At 37.2% G+C, this 23,045-nt stretch overlaps 1 protein-coding gene across 1 annotated transcript in view; it reads left to right on the forward strand.

Annotated features, from left to right (window-relative positions):
- The window catches only part of LOC150096059 (uncharacterized), a 91,854-nt gene that overhangs the window by 61,255 nt on the left and 7,554 nt on the right, over positions 1-23,045 (forward strand). Inside the window, exon 4 of the mRNA XM_090409139.1 lies at positions 4,489-5,985. Coding sequence (XP_090265265.1) covers positions 4,489-5,985 — 1,497 coding nt within the window. The remainder of the gene's footprint in view (positions 1-4,488; positions 5,986-23,045) is intronic.

Here is a 23,045-nt window from a genome sequence, read left to right on the forward strand (position 1 = left end):
GTATATTTTGTCTTACTGGCCTTAATCTCACACCAGATTGTTTTAAATGAACAGCCACTCTCCCACCTGTCTCCTATTCTTTTTGACTGCAATTCATCTGCTATCAGTACTCTTTCCCCATCCTATCTTCTCTATCTTCCCTGAAAATACTGAACTCTTCACATTCAATCCTTGTAACTACATCATCTGCTGTTAGCCAAATCTCACTAATGCCTATAACTTTTGGTGAGGTTGCACTAACCAATGCTAAAAACTCCTCTGTCTTGTTCTTGATACTTCTGGCATTAATATATAGAAACTGCAGCATCCCCTTTCTGAATTGGCTACTCTATTCAATATTTTTGCTTGAGAGGCTAAATTCCACACTTTGTCATTCTCATATTCCCTCGCTTCATAGGTGCCTTCACACAATCTCACTTGCTTCCATCCTAATTGCTTAAGTTTTCTTGAATTTGCATTTCAGCATTCAGTGAACAAAGCTCTCTCCAGACACCTAATACCAAAACCAAAAAATTAATGCCAGCAGCATCCTGAGTTCCCAGGTGCTTACCTTCCTAAGTACTTGCTGGGCTCAGGTTTGCTTAACTTCAGTGATCAGACGAGAACTGGTGCTTTCAAACCGATCTGGCTGTAGATGGTGGAATAGACGTGTTTGAGATGCTGTTGACGTTTTCTTAGCTGCCACTTTCTCAGCATAAGAGGATCTCAGAACAGGTGTAGTGGTGATTAACTTTGTTTTTACATCCTGATATGATATAATTTGTTTTGTTTTAATTGTTGTATTTCTTTCTCATCTTTCCACTTCTGACATGCAGGAGAGTAGGCTAGATGATCTCCCTGACAGTTGACACATTTAGCTTTTTTTGCAGAGCAAGAGTTGTTATCATGCTCTTTACTACCACATTAGGTGCAGGCCATAGAGCCATGACAGGCAGTTTTGGACATGCCCATATTTCTGACATTTAAAGCATCTTAGTGGTTTAGGGATGTATGCTCTAATAGTTAAGATATCCTGCTTTTACAGATGTTGGAGGCTTAGGTGTATCGAAAGTAACAATGATGTTACTAGTTGGAACCAGGTGACTGTCCCTACATATCAGAATGTGTCTCACACCTGTCACTCCCTGATCTTTAAGTTCTGAACATATCTCCTCATCAGGAACATCAAGGAGATTCCATTCTGTAACTCCTCCGAGTGTTTTATGAGGTGTTACTGTGATTGGTATTCCACCCATTGATGTTGCTCCCAGTAGTTTCTCAGATTGTTGTTGACTTGACATTTCCACAAGGATATCACCAGAATGTAATTTCTTTACAGTTTTGGAAGATTTTGCCAGTCCTAAATCCTTTTCAATAAAGAAGGGTGACATTTTCCCTATTGGCTTTTCAGCTATTGATCAAGAACACTGATACCAAAACCACTGATTCCTGATATCTATCAGAAAGCCAGTTACCAATCCAACAACCTGATCTCCAAACTCACATGTTACTTAAAAATGAATCCATCATGCTCAAATGTCCCTGCAATATCCAAAAAAAATGACAGTGCATGCCTCACCCACATCCACTGCAAAAAAGCACCTAGCCAAATAAAACAAGCGCATACCCCCCAACAAAACCAACCTGGCCTGCATAAATATCACTCTCATCTACCCAATTCTGCATGTGAGCTCCCATCGATCCCTCCAAAATCAACTAGCCTACAGCCCAATACCTTCATGCTGTGGTACCATCCACCCTCTCCCCTCCAGGAACTTGTGCGAATGCAAGCCCTTCATTAAACAGCCAGGCCAATGGCATGGTCAGTTCCAAAGCACACACTCTCCCAAAAACATGTGGTAACCCCCCCATCCAGTCCCCCTGACCTACTGGCATCTAGCATACTAAGTATTCAGAATACTGAGTACTCTTCATTCACTTCTAACACCTCACTACTCCCCATACCTCCAGGAATAAAACCTGCTATAACATTTATACTAGTATCATATATCTTTTGTTTCTTACATCTGTGACCAAATGATTTATCTACAGTATCAGTACTTGGTTGGGACTTTGTTCGAGCCCCTGAAATGTTTGAGGATGAACAATTCATGCTCAAAGGATTTTTGGTTTGATGTGAAAGCTTCCCATCCACTACAGAGTCATACATGGACACTCACTGACCAACAAGCAATGACTGTGCTTGATAGTGGAACACCAGGGCTACCCTGGATACTGTAACAGCATCACAGCAAGTCCTGGATCCCAACCCCAGACCATGGAGTGAGAGACTTACTCCAACACCATTGACCCTTGCAGGCAAGTTCACTAGCTGATCAATCCTGACCGTGCCATCCAGGACCCCTTGTCTTACCAAAGCAAGACTTTGGGATTCCCCCTTTCCAGATGTCCATGGGTTGCACCGCATGGCAGCAGGGCATTGGATTGCAGTGATCCTGGTCTGGAAGAAAGGATAGTAAAGAAGACTCAGGAGAAGTAGTGCAAAGAATACAGGAAGAAAAGCACAGAAAAAAAGAGGAAGAATGAAAAGGGTCAGTACAATCACTGAGAGGTCCCCTCCACCATGAACAGATACCCCACAGGGAGGGGGCCAGTCAAGGATTGGGGGGGCAAATATTGAGGGAGTTTTTTCCCCACCATCTGGCCTGCAGGAGGAAAAATTATTTTGGACAGATTATCTTGCTGGATGGAGACGGGACTAGGGTGACCAGTGCAGATGGCATGATGGAGTTATAGCAGGCTTTATTTCTGGAGATATGGGGAGTAGTGAGGTGTTAGAAGTGAATGAAGAGTGATATTATTTATGCAGGCCAGGTTGGTTTTGTTGGGGGGGGGGGGTATGCACTCGTTTTATTTGGCTAGGTGCTTTTTTGCAGTGGATGTGGGTGAGGCATGCACTGTCATTTTTTTTGGATATTGCAGGGACATTTGAGCATGATGGGTTCATTTTTAAGTTGCAACATGTGAGTTTGGAGATCAGGTTGTTGGATTGGTAACTGGCTTTCTGATAGATATCAGGAAGGTTGCTTGTAGGAAAGCAGGAGGGCTATGGGTAGTGTTCTCTGCTGGGGCCATTACTGTTCAGTCTAGCCTCTGTAGTCCAGTCAGTATAGATGAAGCCCTTTGGTCAGAAAGACCTGGGTTCGATTCCCGTCTATGACATTAGGAACCTTTATCTGGTTTCTTTCAGTTAAAGATGAGTTAGCCAGTCTCATACAGAGGTAGAGGATTTTTCTCCTGGCAACTCAGGTTTTTCGTCCCTCAGAACAGGCACACTGGCCCCATGAACACATGCTGCTATAGTAAAAAAAAAATACATACTTAATCCCTCATTAGGAGGGCTCAACCAGTCCTAAGGGATGCTTGAGGAACGGGGGAACTCCACACGAATAAAATAAAAACTGTTCAGGCTTTATGTCAGTTGTGTTGCCACTGGATTGCGGGGAGAAGTTCAGTTGTTTGCAGATGATGTGGAGCTCTGGATTGTTGTTGGCAGTTCTGATGTTTTGGCTCTTCAGGGGCATTTGACTGGGATGGAGGAGCAGGCAGGTGGATGGGGATATCAGTTTAATGCAGAATAGGGGATTTTGAAGTCTCAGTGGAGTTGTGCTGGAGGGGAGGACAATTGTAGTAGAGATTTGAGATTCCGAGGACATCTCAGAGAGTTGCAGAGTTGCTGCAGTATATGGAGTGAGGAAGACATTAACCACAGGAGATTGGAGAGTCTCATTGTGTTAGCTTTGATCAGACCCATCTGGATTTCTGTGCTCAGATCTGGTTGCTGGGACTTGAAGGGGATACAGAGACATATGGCTAGGGTGATATCAGGACTTTGCAGCATAGATAATGGAGGATGGACTGCAGAGTTTGGAAGATGGGAGGGGATATGATTGAGCCATTTGGCTGTTGAAAGGTTATTATCTGATTGATGTGAGAGTTTTTCATATGGTAGAATAAGAGAAAGAAGTAAGGACAAGAGGCCATCCCTAGTAGTTGAAAGTGAAGTAGTGAGGGGATAAGAAGTAAATTTTTTGCATTTAAAGTGGTGGGATCACGGAATGCATTACCTGAGGTGGTGGTGGTGAAAATGCGAACAGTGGATAAGTTTAAGAAGTGATATGATAGACTTTGTATTGACTAGCATTGACCTCACACAATATATATATATCATGAAATATAAGAAGTGATATGATAGACTTTGTATTGACTAGCATTGACCTCACACAATATATATCATGAAATATATTATTACTTGAAATGACTGTAAAAGTTGGTTTGGTATAATAATAGACAAAAAGCTAAGGTGTTTATGGTAAATTCTAAATATTCATTTGGTATGTTTAAATTTGCTAATATTTTAAAACGATTTTTTGTCTGTTAATTTTATCAAAGGCTTTTTTTTTTTGTATTCATTAAAACATTAAATATCTTTAAGAATAGAAATATCACTTGTAATAAGTAATTTATTTTTTATTTATTTTTTTGCAGGGAGAAAATATTCTTTCAGTGACTGCTCCTGATGGATATAACCTTTTACAGAGAGCTGTAGGTTTCAATTGTGCAGAATTAGTGCGATGGATTTTGAACAGAGGTTGTGATGTTAATAGAGGAGCTTGTAGTTTGCCTCTTCATATAGCAGCACTACATGGAACAGAAGAAATTGTAGAACTGTTATTGAAAAATGGAGCAAGGGTAGATCTTGAAGCTCGTATGTGTTTTCCCGGGCTTCACAATCAGAATTGCGAGTTAAGAAATGCCTTAACTCATGGAACTGGTGTTGCTGATAGATCTTCTGACAGACTGCAGTCTGCTGAGTATTATGCTATTGATGGAGACCAGGCTGAAATCCTTGAGCTGCTGCTTGCTCAAGGAGAAGATAATTGGTTACCTTGGCAACAGAAGCGACCACTGCTTCATTTAGCTTGTGAAAGGGGTGCTTGGAATTGTGTAAAATATTTAGTTTCTGAGAGAGCAGATGAAATTAATCAGTGTTATGATGAATATTATCCCATTCATCAGGCTGCACTTCAGGATTTGAAATTTTTGGAATTTTTAATTCAGTGTGGTGCTGATGTTACTGTTAGAACTGCTACTCAGCAGATGACAGTACTGCATATAGTTTTACTCTTAGGAAAAAAGTCCGCTGATGAAACTCTTTCCACTATCAAAATGTTGTTAGATCATGGATGCCGAGATTTAATTAATGAACCTGACAGTCTTAGAAATACACCTTTACATGCTCTTATTGTTCGATATGCTTTGGAGGAATCAAGATATGGATATGATCATGAACCACAACCATGGAATAAATGGGATATGCTACATATGGTAAGATACCTTATTCAAAATGGAGCAAGTCCTAGTATCAACCATCAGGGTAATAGTGCCCTTGCTTGTGTTCTTCGTCATGTCCGTGATTGGGAGTTTCGTTATGAATTGTTAGATATGCTTTTACAAAATGGTGGTAATCCTAATTGTGTTGGTCGTGATGGCTCAGTGCCATTAATGGTATGTTTGGTACCATTAATTAACAAAGATCCTCTTCATTGTCTTACTCATACAAAAAAAGTCTTCTATTTAAATTCTGTACGACTGCTGTGCAAGTATGGTGCTAATCCCAACTGCTTTTCTCGAAGTAATCTGACTCCACTTCATGTTTTAGTTTTCACTGCCAGTGAATATATTACACTGAACCGTGAAGAAGAAAAGAACAATGCTTTTGCTTTCATTCGCCAGCTTCTAGTCATACTTCTTCAGCATGGACTGGATCCTAATGTACGTTTTTCTCAGAGGACTCAGCATATACTTCTTGCCCTGATGGATATGGTTCAAAATGCACGTATGCCAAGCGATTTAGATTATGTTTATGATCTTTCTTTAGCACTTGTGCAATATGGGGCAAATCCAAATACTAGTATTAGTACTACTGAGCCAATGATTTGCCATTCGCAAAGTTCAGTCTTCCTCAAAAAGTCTTCAAATCAGGTATGCTGTATTATTTTTAATTTTTTAAATTTAATTTAATCTTGTGTAGCACAGTGGTTGACAAAACAGTTAAGATGTCACTGCTGTGTATAAAAGCAGTTTTTAAGTTTTATTTTTCAGCATAGCCTCATTAGTAATCCAAAAGTTATGAAAAATATTAAAGGTGTTAAAATTATCTCCCATATTTTGAGCATTATGTAATAATGCATAACTTTGTCCATCCAACTATACATTTATAAGTATATAATGGCACTCTGGCTTGATGAATTTTCATAAATTTTTTTTGTTTGGAATCTTGACTAAAATTTGTCGAGGCATAATCATCATCTTCCTGATGTGTGCCCCCAAGGGGCGTACTGGCTATTATGACTGTACTACATGATTAAGTTTACATTATTACCAACCTCCTATCAACAATTTTCCTGTATATTGTTACACCTGATATCTTAAGAATGTAAAATTCTCAGTTATCATGGTGTAACATGAAGAGCAAATTAAAAAAAAAAAAAACCTGCATTAAAGCTAATTTAAAATTATTTAAAAGAAAAAGGAAATATTCTTGCATCCAATAAAATATATATAAAATAAAGGTGTTTGGATAAACTAACTAACAAAAAAGAAAGAATATGTTAATGTTGTAATATGGTATAAATGAGAAAATTTAACTAAGTAAGACAGAAAATGATTAGTCATAAGAAATGGTATGTGAGAGGCTAGAGATTAAAATATTAAATGAATTCATAGAAAAATTTTGGAAAGGGGATTAAGTTAGAGGCTAGCGGAAGAAAAACAACAGACTATCGCTCAGGGCCGATTCCCGGATTGAGACATCGTTTGGGGGTCGCCGACCAAAGGATGTTTGGCAGAAAAAAAAAACGCCACCTTAATTGGTCGGTGAAGTAAAAACAAGTAGGGGGCAGAGAAAAGAAGTTAAAGAGGGTGCCGTTAGGAGAGCAAGTATAAAAGGGTTGGAACCCCCCCCAAGGGGCTTTTTGTTTTGGTTCTGTTCCTGAGGAGTTCTCTACGAGCTCCATGGCATAGGTTTCACGCAGTTTTCCTGAGTGGAGATTGGGGTTATATCTCCGTCGTCACAACATGGAAACAAATGTGAGCGGGATTTCGATTCCGGATGTAAGAAGCGAAGAATGCCTTAGAGTCAAAGAAAAGAAAACATATTCTTTGTGTTTCAACTCCAGCGATAGCTACGAAAAAGGGAGAGCTGTAAAGAAATAGATGTCCACGTCACGAGTTGCACAGCCGATATACAGATGATTCAAAGTGTGTCTGGAGTTACGAGAAGTTAAGACCGCGTAAGCCTAGTTCAATTCCAAAAGGAACGTAGGAGAAAGGTACTGTAAATTATATCTAATGTTAACTAAAATTTGTCTGTAATAGGTATCATTATTCTAATACGGAACTGTTGAAGTGACCAAGGAAAAATTATACTAGGACTTTAGTATCTGACAGAATATAATGAAAGTAAGCTTGCTAATGAATGTTATATGAATGATTAAGTGTCCTGAGAATTTTGCATGTCTATTATATTGTATAAGAAAGTTTAAATGTCATAGTTATGTGTTAGTGCAGTAAATGGTTTAGTTAATCTACTCATGTTTGGATAGTTGAATAGTATGAATTAAGTAATTACGTGTCCTGAGAAATTTTGCATGTTTATTATAATGTATAGGAAAGTTAAATGTCATAGTTATGTGTTAGTGCAGTTAAAGGCTTAGTTAATCTACTTAAGTTCGGATAGTTAAATAGTGTGAATTAATCTTATATGTCCGTGTCAAATGAATTTATGTGTTGAATGTGTATGGCGGCATGATCGTAATACCCATTATAGGATCATAGCTTAATTACTTATGATAAGCTAATGTCAGTTTGTAAATATTTAGTTTAGCATTGAATTGAGTAATAACAAAAATTGAATTGTACCATGTTAAAGTTTTTAATAAACCTTTGTTCAATGATAAGAAAAGTTGTCTGAAATTGCTGTCCAATGCACCACTTGAAAATTTACGAACCTAATCACACGGGAAAATTAATGTGTTAAGAAACGAGATAAAGTGCCACGACTGCAACATAGTTACACTTTCTGACATATTTGAGTTCTTTCTCCTTGTTTTTGTATATAATATCTCAAACTAAATATCCCAAAAGGCGCAGTATAAATACAAGTATTAGGGGTACTACCGGGAGAAATAACTTAAGTATTCGTAAAAATTTTGGTGATATCTCGTGCGTAGATAATAGTTGAACATAGCTAAGCAGAATTTCTCTAATTGGAATAAAAAATTATAAACTCATTCATAGATTCACTCGCTACTTCAACAGAGTTAATTCAATCTAGATCACATCCCCCTTTCTTAACCACACACAAACTTAACTTCCACGGATGCCCCCCCCCCGGTCCCTCTTCGCCTTCCATATCACGAAAAATTTCATCAACCATTATCACATAATGTCCTCTCAGAAGTTTATAGAACTCTATCATATCACTTACCCTTCTTTCTAGTGTCTGCAGTCCACATACTCTCGGTCTATCTGGTATCGAGTGTCAAGGGTACAGTATTTTTAGGAAGGATAAGAGAGGAGGAGGTGTCCTGCTAATGATATCGGATGACTTGAATCCAGTTAGAGTTGAGACCTATGATTGTAGTACTACTACTAACAATATTTCATGTGGCAGTGCATTTGAAGCCATCTGGTGTGAGGTGGAATCTAACAAGATCAGTTATATGGTAGGGTGTTGTTACAGACCTAGTGGATCGGTTGTTAGTGATGAAGAAATGCATCACCAAATAGAAAAGATGAGCGTGAAAAGAGTAATAAGAATGAAAATGCATTTATTGAGCTGTTGAAGGACAATTTCCTCAAGCAGCATGTCACAGAAGGAACTCTAGTGCAAAGAGTGTTAGATTTGATTATTGTGTCAGAGGGCGTTTCAGTCAAATATGTAACTATTCTGCTTCTGGTTGGTGACAGTGATCATGCGGTATTCACTTGGGAAGTGACTAAGTTTATGAATGTTCCATTCAGAAAAGGTTACATACTGAACTACAAAGCAGGAAATTATGACCAACTGAGGAGTATACTGAGTTCAGTGGGAAGCATTTAAACAATACTTAAATGATGCGATATTGGAATGTGTCCCAAGAGTTCGAAGAATAAATAGAGTAGGAGTCAAATGGATGTGTCATCTTATGAAGCAAGAGATTCGTAACAAAAGGACGATGCGGAAGGAATACCATGTGCATAAGAATGATGTCCGTTAGGAACGTTATAAGCAGCTAGCTAGAATAGTCACAGCTGTTATATGGAAAGCAAATTCTAAGTATGAAAAGAAACTGGCTCTGTGTGCTAAAGACAACCCACAAGAATTCTATCGATATTCTGCAAGTAAAAGAAAGAATGATTATGAAAGAATAACTCTTCCAAATCATGATGGCGTGAGGGTTACAGATGCAGAAGTTGTTCACTTGACGAGTGTCCATTTTGTTAAAAGCCATGCCATCAACCTGGTGTATGCAACATTGAGCTCACTGTTGCCTCTTCACTAGATTAAGAAATGCAGGTATATGAGGAAGAGGTATTAGAGCTGTTCCACAAATCGAATAAGAATTCAAAAATAGGGACTGATGGAATATCAGTACGTGTGCTAAGAGTGTTCAGCTGAACGTCATTCCTTTGACCAGGCTGTTTAATATGAGTCTCAGAACAGGCAAGATTCTGCAGGAATGGAAGGAATGTATGATAATTCCATTGCACGAGGATGGTGCAAAGACCAATGTATCCAACTATCGACCAATTAGTATCTCAAGAGGGGTGGTGAAGATTTTGGAAAAATTGGTTAGGGCTCGCATTCAGAAATGGGTTGACTATGAATCTCTACAATGAACAACATGGGTTTACAACGGTGGTCTGAAAAGTTCTTGGCCTCAACCATAGATGGTAACACTATCGGTAAGATTTTTTTTTCTAAGTTGGTATATCTGTCATAAGCATCCATGTGAAATTGCAAGTCATTCTATCAATTTCAGTTTTTTTTATACAGCTGTCAGAAGCCAAAGTGTTGTCTGTATCCCTTGAAATGGATAAAATTGAGTATTGTGCGGTTATAAAATTCTTTTTAAAGAAATTCATTCGAAGTGCATAAAAGTTTATGGGCACTCTTCTCCTTCGTTTTTGACGATGAAGAAATGGGCTGCCAAGTTTAAACGCGGCCGTACCAGCCTTGAAGATGATCCACGTAAAGGACGTCCAAAAAGTGTAACAACACCAGAAATCATTGATCAAGTGCACGATATGGTATTGGATGACTGGCAACTCAAAGTGCTTGAAATTGCTGAGACTATAGGCATTTCAAAAGGACGTGTAGGATATATTTTGCATGAAGAATTGCAAATGAAAAAGCTTTGTTCAAGATGGGTTGCTGGCTTGCTCACAGCAGATCAAAAACACACTCGCATGAAAATCTGTGAACAGGGCTTGGAGTGTTTTAAGACTAAAATTGATTTTTTTCATCGATTTATTACTATGGATGAGACTTGGATTAACCATTACACACCAGAATCCAAACAGTAGTCAAAACAGTGAACAGAAGCCAGTTGTTCAGTGCCAAAGAAGACAAAGTCGGTTCCATCAGCAGAAAAGGTCATGGCATCAGTGTTTTGGGATGCTAAAGGCATTTTGTTTATTAATTATCTTGAAAAGGGTAAAACAATAACCGGGGAATATTATTCCAATATTTTAACTTGACTAGATGAAAAAATTGTGAGAAAAGACCTGGTTTGCAAAAGAAAAAAAAATCATCTTTCATCAGGACAATGCACCTGCCCACAAAGGTGTTTTCGCAATGGGAAAATTAAGGGATCTGTACTATGAAAATTGTTGGAACATCCACCCTATTCCCCAGATTTGGCTCCCTCTGAATTTTATCTCTTTCGAAAACTAAAACTCTTCCTTGCTGGTCAGTGTTTTTCTTTGAATCAAGAGGTGATTTCAACTGTAGAGTAGAGGGGTATTTTGCAAATGTTACTGAGAACCACTACAGGGACGGGATAATTGCACTGGAGCATCTCTGGAATAATTGTATTAGTCTTAAGTGAGATTATGTTAAAAAATAAAAATAATTTTGAAATTATAAATTCGTTTTTTCATTGATAGGTCGAGAACCTTTCAGGCCACCCTTGTATTAAGGGAAAGTCATGTTTTTTAGCAACTTGCTCACATTCTATAACAAAGTTACCATTAGACAAGGGGGATAGATACACCATGATACTTTTGGATTTTTTTTTAGGCTTTTAAAAGAATACAGCATGGTAGACTGTTGCATAAATTGGAGAAAATTGGTTTTTGTTATAGCATATTAGCATGGATAAGAGGATGGCTGACTGACAGATATCAAAAGGTGGTATATGGGAGATTCTGCAAGATTTAAGGTAACAAGTGTACCACATGGATGAGTGGCTTGGTCTACTGTTATTCACTCTGTACATTAATGATATTGGGAAGGATTTGACATGCGACATAGAGCTATTTGCTGATGATGCAAAGATAGGTAGGATAATCAGGAATGCTGCTGATATGCAGTACTTGCAGAATGATTTGAATAGGCTGGAACTGAGGGCATGTGAAAATGGGTGTCAGTTCGATGTCAGTAAATGGAAAGTCATTCACTTTGGCATGATTAGATATCCACAATGTCGTATTATATTGATGGAATTAGGCTAGAAGAAACTGATGAGACTAGCGATCGTGGAGTGTTAACAGATAGGAAGTTGAAGTTCAGAGGCCATGTGGCAATGATTGCAAATATAACTCAAAAGATAATTGCAATGCTGAAACGAATGTTCACATGTAAAGATAAGGATGTTATTTTGCCTCTTTACAAGGCTTTGATAAGACTTCACTTCGACTATTGTGCGCAGGTCTGGTCTCCTGCTTTCCGTTGTGATTCTGATATATTGGAGAGAGTACAAAGGAGAGTGTTAAATATCAGGATTGTGGAATACTGATTTTGGAGACAGATTGAGAATTTGTAGACTGCAGACACTAGCAAACAGGAGAAAGAGGGGTGATATGATTGAGACTTACAGGATTTCAATTGATGGAAATTTTTCAATTTATGGAGGGTGGGGAAAGGACGAGAGGGCATATCCTTGGAAGCTGAGAATGAAGGTTACTAATGATATTGGGATGAGGATGAGAGCTAAATTTTTCTCCCAGAGGGTGGTGCATGATTGAAATGGATTGCCTTTAGATGTTATGAGTGCAAGCAGTGTTAATGAATTCAAGAATAAGTATGATAGCTGGGTGTGTAGTATGCGGCCTCCCTCGATGAGTTTCTGACTTCCTGGAGGTCTCTCTTAATAATAATAATAATAATCCCAACATCGTCTTTGTAACTCTTCTTTGCAGCCTTTCCACAGCTTCTTTATCCCTTCAATAGTCCAGTTGTAATCGTATCAAGGCCTTGTAAAGAGACATAATCGCTTCCATATTCTTACATGTCAAGGTTCGCTTCAACATCATAATTATTCTCTGAGTTGTATTTGCAATTTGGATAAATGACCCCTGAACTTCAACTTTCTATCCATTATAACTCCAAGATCCCTAGCCGTGTCAGGTACTCACAAGCAATACAAGTATGGTATTGCTTTTGAACAAATACCAATATGATATTTGTTCAAACTGATGGCTTCATCAGGATTTAATTAACATAAGAAATATGTAAAAATAGATCACAAAGTTATGTTAAGCCCTGGTGATGCCACCAGTTTGTTATGGGTCAGCAAAGCTAGTAGGTTTTAAGTTTCAATTTTAATGGCTAATTAAATGTCCTTGTTGTTACTGAAGCAAAAGGTTACAAGTGGAGTTCCACAGGGCTTGGTACTGGGACCTGTATATCAATGGATTGCAAGCGGATAGTCAATTATTTGCAGATGATGTAAAGTTGAGAAGAGTTGTCAGGGATAGTCCAGATGTGGTAGCCCTTCAGGAGGATTTGAATAAGCTGGACAGATGAGCAAATGAATGGGATGTCAGTTTAATCCAGCTAAATGGTCTTGACGTTTGGGATACATGATTGTGAGGCTGTATACTCTGTTGATGGAACTGTACTAGAAGAAGTGGAAGAAGCAAGGGACCTTGAGTGAAGGTAACTCAGAAGATTGCTGCAATATTGAGAACTATTCTGACCAGCAGATATAGAAGAGTGGTGATTCCATTGTATAAAGCCCCCTGATAACACCACATCTGGGTTATTGTGCTCAGATTTGGTCACCTGGATTTGAAGAGGATAAATTAACCTTGGAAAGGGTGCAGAGGTGGATAACAAAAAAAGATATCAGGACTGCACAATGTTAGGTATGAGGATAGGCTGAGGACATGTGGACCACAAAGTAAGATGATGTAATTATGACATTTAAATTGTTCAGAGGGAGTTACAGGGGAGTTCTTTCTTTCATATTGTGAAACACGAGGAAGGGGTGAGAACAAGGGGGCCATCCCTGGAAGTTGAATGGAAGTGGTGAGTAAGAGGATATGAAGCGACTTTTTGCATGAAGGATGTTTGGACCGTGGAATGCATTGCTGTAGAGAGCATGAACAGTGAACGGGTTTTAGGAATGGCATGATAGACTTTGTATGGTATAGACTGGGCCTCCCACAACGAGTCTTTTGACTCCATGAAGTTCCTGAATAATGATAATAATACTAATAATCTCATGTCAGTCTCTTTCTAATATCATTAATATATAGACTAAACAATAATGACCCAAGGACTGATCCCTGAGGGTGAGGAGACAACAACTCTTGTGTCAATTTAACTTCATCTGTATTTTCACGAGATTCTAAATCTGCAAAGAATTTTTTTTGTAGTTGGAAAATATTTGAAGGTACTAGAAATAACGTCACGATTGAAAATTTATAATTTAGCTTCAAATGCTTTGATTAAATCAAACATGACAATAACTAAGTTTAACACACGTGAACCACAGTAGTAGGATTTTTTATTACGTAAATGTTTCGTCCTAGGTATCTTAGGACATCATCAGTACAGTAAGGCAATACTAGGAATGACAAAAGAAAGGACAATGTCTTACTGTGCTGATGATGTCCTAAGATACCTAGGACGAAATATTTACGTAATAAAAAATCCTACTACTGTGGTTCACGTGTGTTAAACTTAGTCATGAATTCTCCACAGGTTTCTCTATATAATCATGACAATAACTGTCTTGTTAACATCTTGCAGTTTAACATTTAATTCATCTAAATGTAAGCTCACATCAGTAAAAAAAAAAAGACATTAATTTCAAAAGCTGTTCAACATCCATTAATTGATTATATTTTTCAATGATTTTCTCATTATGTAAAAAAAGTCTAACTTCATCTAAACCATAGGTTCACAAACTTTTTGGGCCACCGCCCACTTTGCAAGACATAAATTTTGTAACATCCCCCAAAATTGGGTTTATTTTTGTACAAATCAATTAGAAAAGTGGTTTTATATATTTTATATATATTTTGAAATGAAATATAACGAATATATTTGCTACTGTAAACATAACCTATTATACACACATATACATGCTCTATTTTCTCATTGACATAGAAAATTGATAAAAAAAAAAAAAATAATCGTGTAAGACGGGCATAAGATGAATTAAAATGCAATATTTAAATTTTAAATGATTATCTAATCGCAAAATCATGAAAATAATTAATTTTTAAATATATATTATTAATTTCTTCTATAAAGAGCCACCGAACGCTTCTGATCCCACTATAGCTCCCCCCCCCCCCCCCCAGAAGGCTTCAGCACCCACTGGAGGGTGGTACCACCCACTTTGAGAACCTATGATCTAAACACTCAACAAATCTTTGAAGAACTTTTCCACGACTTAACCATCAGACATTGTTGTACATAAGTAAACCACTGTACACTGAGTTTACTTCATTTAATAATTCTAGAAATTTTCATTTATTTAAAGCATGTGCAGATATAAAATTGACCAATTTTGTTACAAGGCTCATAATATCTTCCAATGGCTTGAAACCAGCCTTTGCTCATAAAACCTGCTGATGTATAATGCAATAAAAACCCAGAACTGAATGTCCAATACGTTCAATAAATAAATTGACAAAACCATTCTCCTCTCCAGTCCTACTGAGAGCACCATCAGTAGTTACTGATACAATTTTGGAAAGATCTATTTCTCTTTCAGCAAGTGTGTTTGCAAATATCAGTTCCTTTTGTTGTTGTTCCTAATGATGTTAAACTGATTAGTTCTTCTTTGATATTAATCCCAACACAATAACCAATAAAAATCGCTAAACAAGCTGATCCAGTTATGTCAGTACTCTCATCAAGACAAAGAGAAATTAAACCAGATTTTATATCTATTTTTTGCTGATGAGTTATATTTTTGCCATTTCCAAGATTGTATCTTTCACCGTGTTTCTAGCCAGAGGCATATCTTTTATTCTTTGAATAATTTTTTCCTTGTTTTCAAAATCTTTAAAGAGAACTGGTGCCCATTTTAACTATGCTTCTTTCATATATTCCCCATCATTAAAAGGTTTCCCTTGTTTGGCAATTACGTTTGAGGCAAGAAAACTAGCAGCAGTTATATTTGAACGACTGCCGATAAATTTCATAGGCTGAATATTTCTATTTTTCATTGCCCAAGCAATAAATTCTTTCTGTTCGTCCTTGCTTTTCTCAAGGAGTGATTTATGGTTTGTCTCGTAATGCCGTTTTTACTGACAGTGTTCTGCTTACGACTGTCCTGGAACATAAAACACATACTGCTTTATTGTCTTTGTTAATCATGTCATACTCTTCAGTCCACAAACTTTGGAACTCTCTGCTGCGTGATTCTGATAATTTTTTATTTTTATTTTCACTAGCCATGTTAAGTAGAACTTTAACAAATTTATTCAAAACTAAAATTAAATGCATTTTTTATAGTTTCAAAAAATCAACATTTTATTATATGCCTAAATTAAATTACCTTTATAATTCGCACTGACAACAAAAACAAAACACAGTGCACATATGCAATAATAATACACTTGCTGCTGTTTATTTCTGCCTGCTGACGAATGTGCAAATATCATGTTTTGGCAAAGTTGCAGCTGGTGACTTTTAATATGCTAAAAATATTAAAGATCATAAACTTAAGATAATGAATAAGTTTTTAAATAATGAAAAATTTTTATATCAGTGATGGAAAAGTTTTGGCGACTAAACACAGTTGTTTTCTATTAGCTGAGCAATGTCATTATGCCCCTTCTCCATTAGCTAGAGCAGTGATGTTCAACCTTTTTTACTACGCAAGCTACTTTTCTATAAAAAGTAGCTCGGTGATCTACTCTCTTATATATAAGTTATTCGGCGATCTACTCTCTTATGTAGATCACGTTCCCCCAACCTGATATCTGATTACGCACAAATAAACCAATAAAAAAAAATACACAACTAAAAACTTTATTTGTGTATTTAAAAATTTATCACTTAATTATTTTAATACAACAAAAAAAAAAAAATATATTGGAATAAAATATTTATTTCTCTATTCCGGAAAACCAAAGTTAGAAAAAACAACAGACTGATTACAAACTCACAAGTTACAGGAAATGCTGATTTAAAGAAAAAGTTAATGTGAAATTTGGCATTGTTTGGACCTCGCAATATTTTCATAGTCAAGTTGATATGAAGAAATGGCCAATCGCAGACAATCATCCAAATGATCATTTGTAATTTGGTTTCTTAATTGATTTTTTATGACGGTCATATTTGAAAAAGATTATTCTGACAAGTATGTCATTCCGAAACATGACAGAATTTTTCGCGCAATATCAGTTAATATTTGGAATTTTTCATCTGCATACTTCCAAATGACTTCATTGTTTATTGATTTTAAATGTAAACTATTCTGAATGTTTATTATCTCAAGTTCTACTTCAGCTTGGTTTATATCAAACAGCCCACTAATTTTATTTGAATAATTTTATTTTATTTTATTTCTGTGATGTTCAAGTTTTCTTGAAATGGATTACTGATGAAAGATACAATCATTTCAGTTTTATTCTTCTTCTGCAGCTTCTCCCACTTAAGTGGGGGTCACTGTTGATTTCAGTTTTATTAAAATCTGTAAATCTTGAATTTATTTCTTCCTCAACTAATTCTATTTCACCAATAAATTCTTTTAAATCATAGCGAAGCATTTCTTGATTTTATTCAAAAAAAGTTTAATAAATATGGGAGATGTCTAAATTCGCGGTCATTTATATTTTCTTTAATAAAAGTAAGTATTGTTGGAAAGTTTTTATTGAACTTAACATGTCAATTAAATTTTTATCTCCACCTTGTAACTCTAAATTTAAATTGGTTAATTTCATACAGAAATCTACTAAAAACGATAAGTGTAACAACCATCTTTTATCACTCAATTGTGGATAAATATCTCCTTTTTCATCAAGAAAATTTTTTATATCGTTAATTACAACAAAAACAAAAGTTAGAAAGAAATCTTTCTAAAAATTGACTTGTGCTGAGCCAGTGAACATTATTGTACAACAGAAGTTCCCTATCATCTTCTGCCTGTAATTTAAATATCTGCCGTTGCGGGGCTTTTCCTCGAACAGAATTTACAATTTTGAATGTAATATCCAAAACATCTTTTGTGTTTAATCTTTTACTACACAGTACTTGTTGGTGAATAATACAGTGGTACGTTAAAAAATCTGGATATTTGTCATAGTTTTTACATAATGAAATGAAGCCTGATTTATTACCTATCATTGCAGGAGCACCATCAGTAGTAATAGACACGTTTAAAAAGCGGAAGTTTGTGTTGTTTCACAAATTCATCAAATGCCGAAAAAAATGTCTTCTCCCCTAGTCCTTTCCAATAATGGTATAATTTTCAAAAGTTCTTCTTTACTTGAATAATCTTGAAATACCATGCGAATAAATACAATTAACTGAGCAATATCAGTGAAGTTGTTTGATTCATCAAATTGTAATGAAAACGCAACACACTAGTGAATGTCTGACATTAACCTGGCCTGGAAACCTTTCTCCGGCAATTGGAACTCTTCCTTTCGGCAATTTGAAACCTTGTCTGTGGCCTAGAAGTAGTGTCTCTCTAGCGACGTCTCGAACCGAGAAGCTCCTTTCTGGAAGCAGGAAACTCCTCTCTCAAGCAACGTGGATCCGGGCAGTCTCTCTCTGATGGCGACTCTGGAACCGGGACCCCTTCTGCTTGCTTCAGTCCCGTTTTATTAGGCCTTCTCTGAGACCTTGCATGAAGTTTGGCAACCCCTAAAGAATCGGTATGAGTCTTTCATCTTAAGTTTCAAGTTCAGCACTCCTTTTGTTCTCCTCTGCTTTCTTTTGATTGTAAATTGCCGGCCATTGGAAAGTTGTTTGAACTCTTTCTGACTGACTTCGGAGATGTTTACACTTAGGGTCTGCAAGCCTTTCTCATACATACAAGTTTCAATAACAATTTCTAATGCCGCCATATACAGCTTCGGCGACAAAAACATTGCCTTTGTTTTTAACACTCTAACATATTCTTATTAAAGCAGTATATACTACAGTTAGCTTCAAAAGAGTTATTTACAAAAACATCTAATACAAACTATACTGAGACGAACAAAGTTTATTTTTTTACAATATTCACATGGGACTTAACCTAAGTAAAAAATCGATGTAATGTGCTTTGGAATATTTAATATTTAAGCTACAATCGAGTTTTTACACTTTGCTTATAATCGTATTCACTCGGCTCGCTGTTTGACTTCCACTGATCCAAATTAATTCATTTACCCGGACTTATAAGAAAATTACTGACAATTTTAACGAAAAATAAATAAACAATAGCAATACACTTAAAGCGAATTAAAAATAATACAAAATAATGATAAATAAAATATTATGTTTTCAGTTTTAATTAAATTTGTAAGTAAGGAGGAATACACAAGAGATCGACCAAAAATCGCTCCATGATCGACGGGTTGAACACCCCTGGGCTAGTGTTCTTAACATCAGCTCTAGTTTTCAGCTGCTGAGCCTTGTTCCTACAGTAGGCTATGTATTTGTTGGTTAGTTTCTTTTGCGTAAAACAAAATTTAACTTGGACATACTGTAACAATTAAAAAAAAAATGTTGAATAATTTATAAGCATATAAAATGATATCATACAAAATTTTCGTACATGTCACCTTTGCCATGCATGCCATAGGTTCGCCATGCCAGGTGTAGACGATCCCACTTATAAACTTGCTCAACAGTTATCTAAGTCGCTTGTCCCTCCCCCCCCAATTTACTTTATAAAAAAATTCTGTCCATTTCAAATCACTGATTAAAAATTCAGACATTATGGTTAGTTTTGATGTCATTTCCTTGAATTATTCAAATTTACTATGTATCAGTTACTTTACTTGGAAAGGAAAAATCTTCAAACAGATTGATAGATTTCAAACAGCAGTGGGTTTCCTCCCATCCCCCCCCCCTCTTAGCTAACCTGTACATGAAATGCTTTGAGAACAAAATATTTACCATAGCTACTTACATCCTCTTATTTTGGTTATGCTTTGTTGCTTTTATAACTTACCTTAACAGCTAAAACCCAAAATTCACTTCACGCATCACAGTAGAAAAAGAATCAAATAACTATTTGCCTTTTCTTGACACTTGCCTTTCAGATGTTCGCTATCGTTTTCTTTATAGAAAGTCAGCATGCACTGGAAGATATGTACATGGACAATCACGTCACCATCCAGCCCAACAGTACGGAATTCTAAAAACCATACATGGAGCTAAGGCTGTTTGTTCTAATCATGCAGATCTTTCTACCGAACTCAACTATCTTTGCCATACTTTCTTGGCCAATACTACAGCTCCTATAGAATAGATAAAATATTACATGGTTCTCCTATTTCTCCCTTCTAACACCTTCACATCACATGTCAAATTAGCAATTTTGAACCACAAACTCCATCTTCTAGCATATCCTGGGTTGTATGAAGTTCCCTGTGACTTAGCCTATTATGGACAGACAGGAAGATCTGTTAACATCACTGATAGCAGCACATGGGTTTAGATGTCAGGTAAGTGAATTGGATTTTGGATTAGCTATTTAATAGGTATCAGAGAGTTGTGTATGAGGGAGCAGTATCAAGGAAGCAGAAGGTTACAAGTGGAGTCCCACAGGATGCAGGACTGAGACCTATATTGTTGTATTGTTTAACCTTTCTATCAATGTATTTGTCAATTGGATTGCAGGGGATAATTCAGTTGTTTGCAAATGATGTGAAACTGGGAAGGGTTATTAGTAATATACTGCAGATGCGGTAGCCCTTCAAGAGGATTTGAATAAACTGGACAGATGAGGATGTCAATTTAATCCAGCTAAATGCAAAGTCTTGAAGTTTGGGATCAATATGATGCTGCATACTCTGTTGGAGGAAGTAGGGGGAGGCAAGGATCTGAGGGTGATGATTGACAGAAACCTGAAATTCAGAGAACATATTGCAAAGGTAACCCAAAGGATTGCTGCAATACCGAGAAGGACGCTGACTTGCAAAGATAAAAGAATTGTCATTCCATTGTATAAAGCCCTGATCAGTCCACACCTGGACTATTGTTCTCAAATTTGGTCCCCAGGATGAATAGGATAAATTAACTGTGGACAGAGTTCAGAGGCAGATAACAAAGATGATATCAGGACTGTACAATGTTAGTTATGAGAATAGACTGAGAGAATGTAGACTGCAGAGTTTGGTAGATAGAAGAAGGAGAGGTGATATGATTAAGACTTTTAAACCATTGAGAGGTAGTTACAGAATTGACACTGGGGAGTTCTTTCGTTTGTTGGAACGGAGGAAGAAGCAACGACAAGGGGCCATCTCTGGAAATTACAAAAAGAAGTTGTGAGCAAGAGGGTAAGGAGTGGCTTCTTTGCATGGAGGGTGGTTGAACCATGGAATGCATTGCCTGATAGAGTGGTGAGAGCACGAATGGTCAATGGTTTCAAGGAGTAGTATGATAGACTTTGTGTTTTCTAGAGTGGCCCCTCCCACGATGTATCTTGTGACTCCATGGAGGCATGAATCATAGTAATAATAATAATTTGCCTCTGAGAATAAGGAATGCATTCGCTACCATTATTATGGCAAGTCTGGACCCTGGCAGGCCATGCTTTGATACCCCTTCACACAGATTAGATGGAAGAAAAGGAATGTGCTTTATAGAAGTTGTTACAGGTCAGAAAGATTATTTTTCGAGTCAGCCATGGCTATGAAGCATTCTCCTAATCTGAACAAGTATGGCTGCATGAATTTGCCAAAAATTTGGGAGACTTATTTTAAGATCAACTCCTACATAGCTATAACTGGTAATTAATTTACGGAATTAACAATGCATATGAAGTATTTAATTAAAGATAACTTTAATGAATCACTTCTATATTTCGGCAATGTCACATTGCCATCTTCAGGAACATAAAGATATGGTATGTGCACTAAGGAACTAACAAAGCAAATGAGGAAGAAAGTAAGAAACTAATTTTATTCCTAAAGTCCTAATGGTGCCCTCTTGCGGGCTAATTTGGTAGTCTTGGCAGTTGGGCTGAAGTTCTCATAATGAAAGTCTCCCAAATTTGGGGCAGTTTCATGCACCCAAATTTGTTGAGGTTAGGAACGTTTTTTAGAGCTGCTTAAGATTCTTTGAATAATCTTTCGTATTTAAACTTGCTGCGATGGATTATTTTTGTTTTCTTCCAACGAATTTTATGGTGGGTATCTAAGGCATGGTCTGCCAACCCAGAGCGGCTGTACTGGTGAAACCGGATGTAGTCTTGGTGTTCTGAAATCCTGATATTTGTTGTTCTGCCTGTTTGGCCAAAGTAGGACAATTTGCAGCTGCAAGGGACCTAGTATACACCAGGGGTCTAGGGGAAGTGGTCGGTCTTTGGTAGAGCGGATAAGGGATGCAACTTTTTATGTGGTCTGTAACAGGAGGTAAGGTCATATTTTTTGAGGATATTAGTTATTTTTTCAGAGGTGCCCTGGATGTAGGGGATAGTGATAGACTTGGTGTAGTCTTTATTGTGGAGGGGGGGAGGGGGGTTGTGGTTTACAGGTTTTAGTATTTTTTGGATTTTTTTGGGGTTATAGCCATTGGCTAAGAAAGTGTTGAGAATGTGGTTTAGTTCCATAGTCAGGGCCTTGTCATCTGAGCAGATTACCTGGTGTATACCAGGTCCCTTGCAGCTGCAAATTGTCCTACTTTGGCCAAACAAGCAGAACAACAAATATCAGGATTTCAGAACACCAAGACTACATCCGGTTTCACCAGTACAGCCGCTCTGGGTTGGCAGACCATGCCTTAGATACCCACCATAAAATTCGTTGGAAGAAAACAAAAATAATCCATCGCAGCAAGTTTAAATACGAAAGATTATTCAAAGAATCTTCAGCAGCTCTAAAAAACGTTCCTAACCTCAACAAATTTGGGTGCATGAAACTGCCCCAAATTTGGGAGACTTTCATTAGGGCAAAATTAATCTGCTCAGATGACAAGGCCCTGACTATGGAACTAAACCACATCCTCAACACTTTCTTAGCCAATGGCTATAACCCCAAAAAAAATCCAAAAAATACTAAAACCTGTAAACCACAATCCCCCTCCCCCCCTCCACAATAAAGACTACACCAAGTCTATCACTATCCCCTACATCCAGGGCACCTCTGAAAAAATAACTAATATCCTCAAAAAATATGACCTTACCTCCTGTTACAGACCATATGAAAAGTTGGCATCCCTTATCCGCTCTACCAAAGACCAACCACTTCCCCTAGACCTACCTGGTGTATACCAGGTCCCTTGCAGCTGCAAATTGTCCTACTTTGGCCAAACAGGCAGAACAACAAATATCAGGATTTCAGAACACCAAGACTACATCCGGTTTCACCAGTACAGCCGCTCTGGGTTGGCAGACCATGCCTTAGATACCCACCATAAAATTCGTTGGAAGAAA

This window comes from Typopeltis vanoorti, chromosome 19 (assembly GCF_054136105.1).
Source record: "Typopeltis vanoorti isolate ZY-2024b chromosome 19, IOZ_Tvanoo_1.0, whole genome shotgun sequence".
Classification (NCBI taxonomy): domain Eukaryota; kingdom Metazoa; phylum Arthropoda; class Arachnida; order Uropygi; family Thelyphonidae; genus Typopeltis; species Typopeltis vanoorti.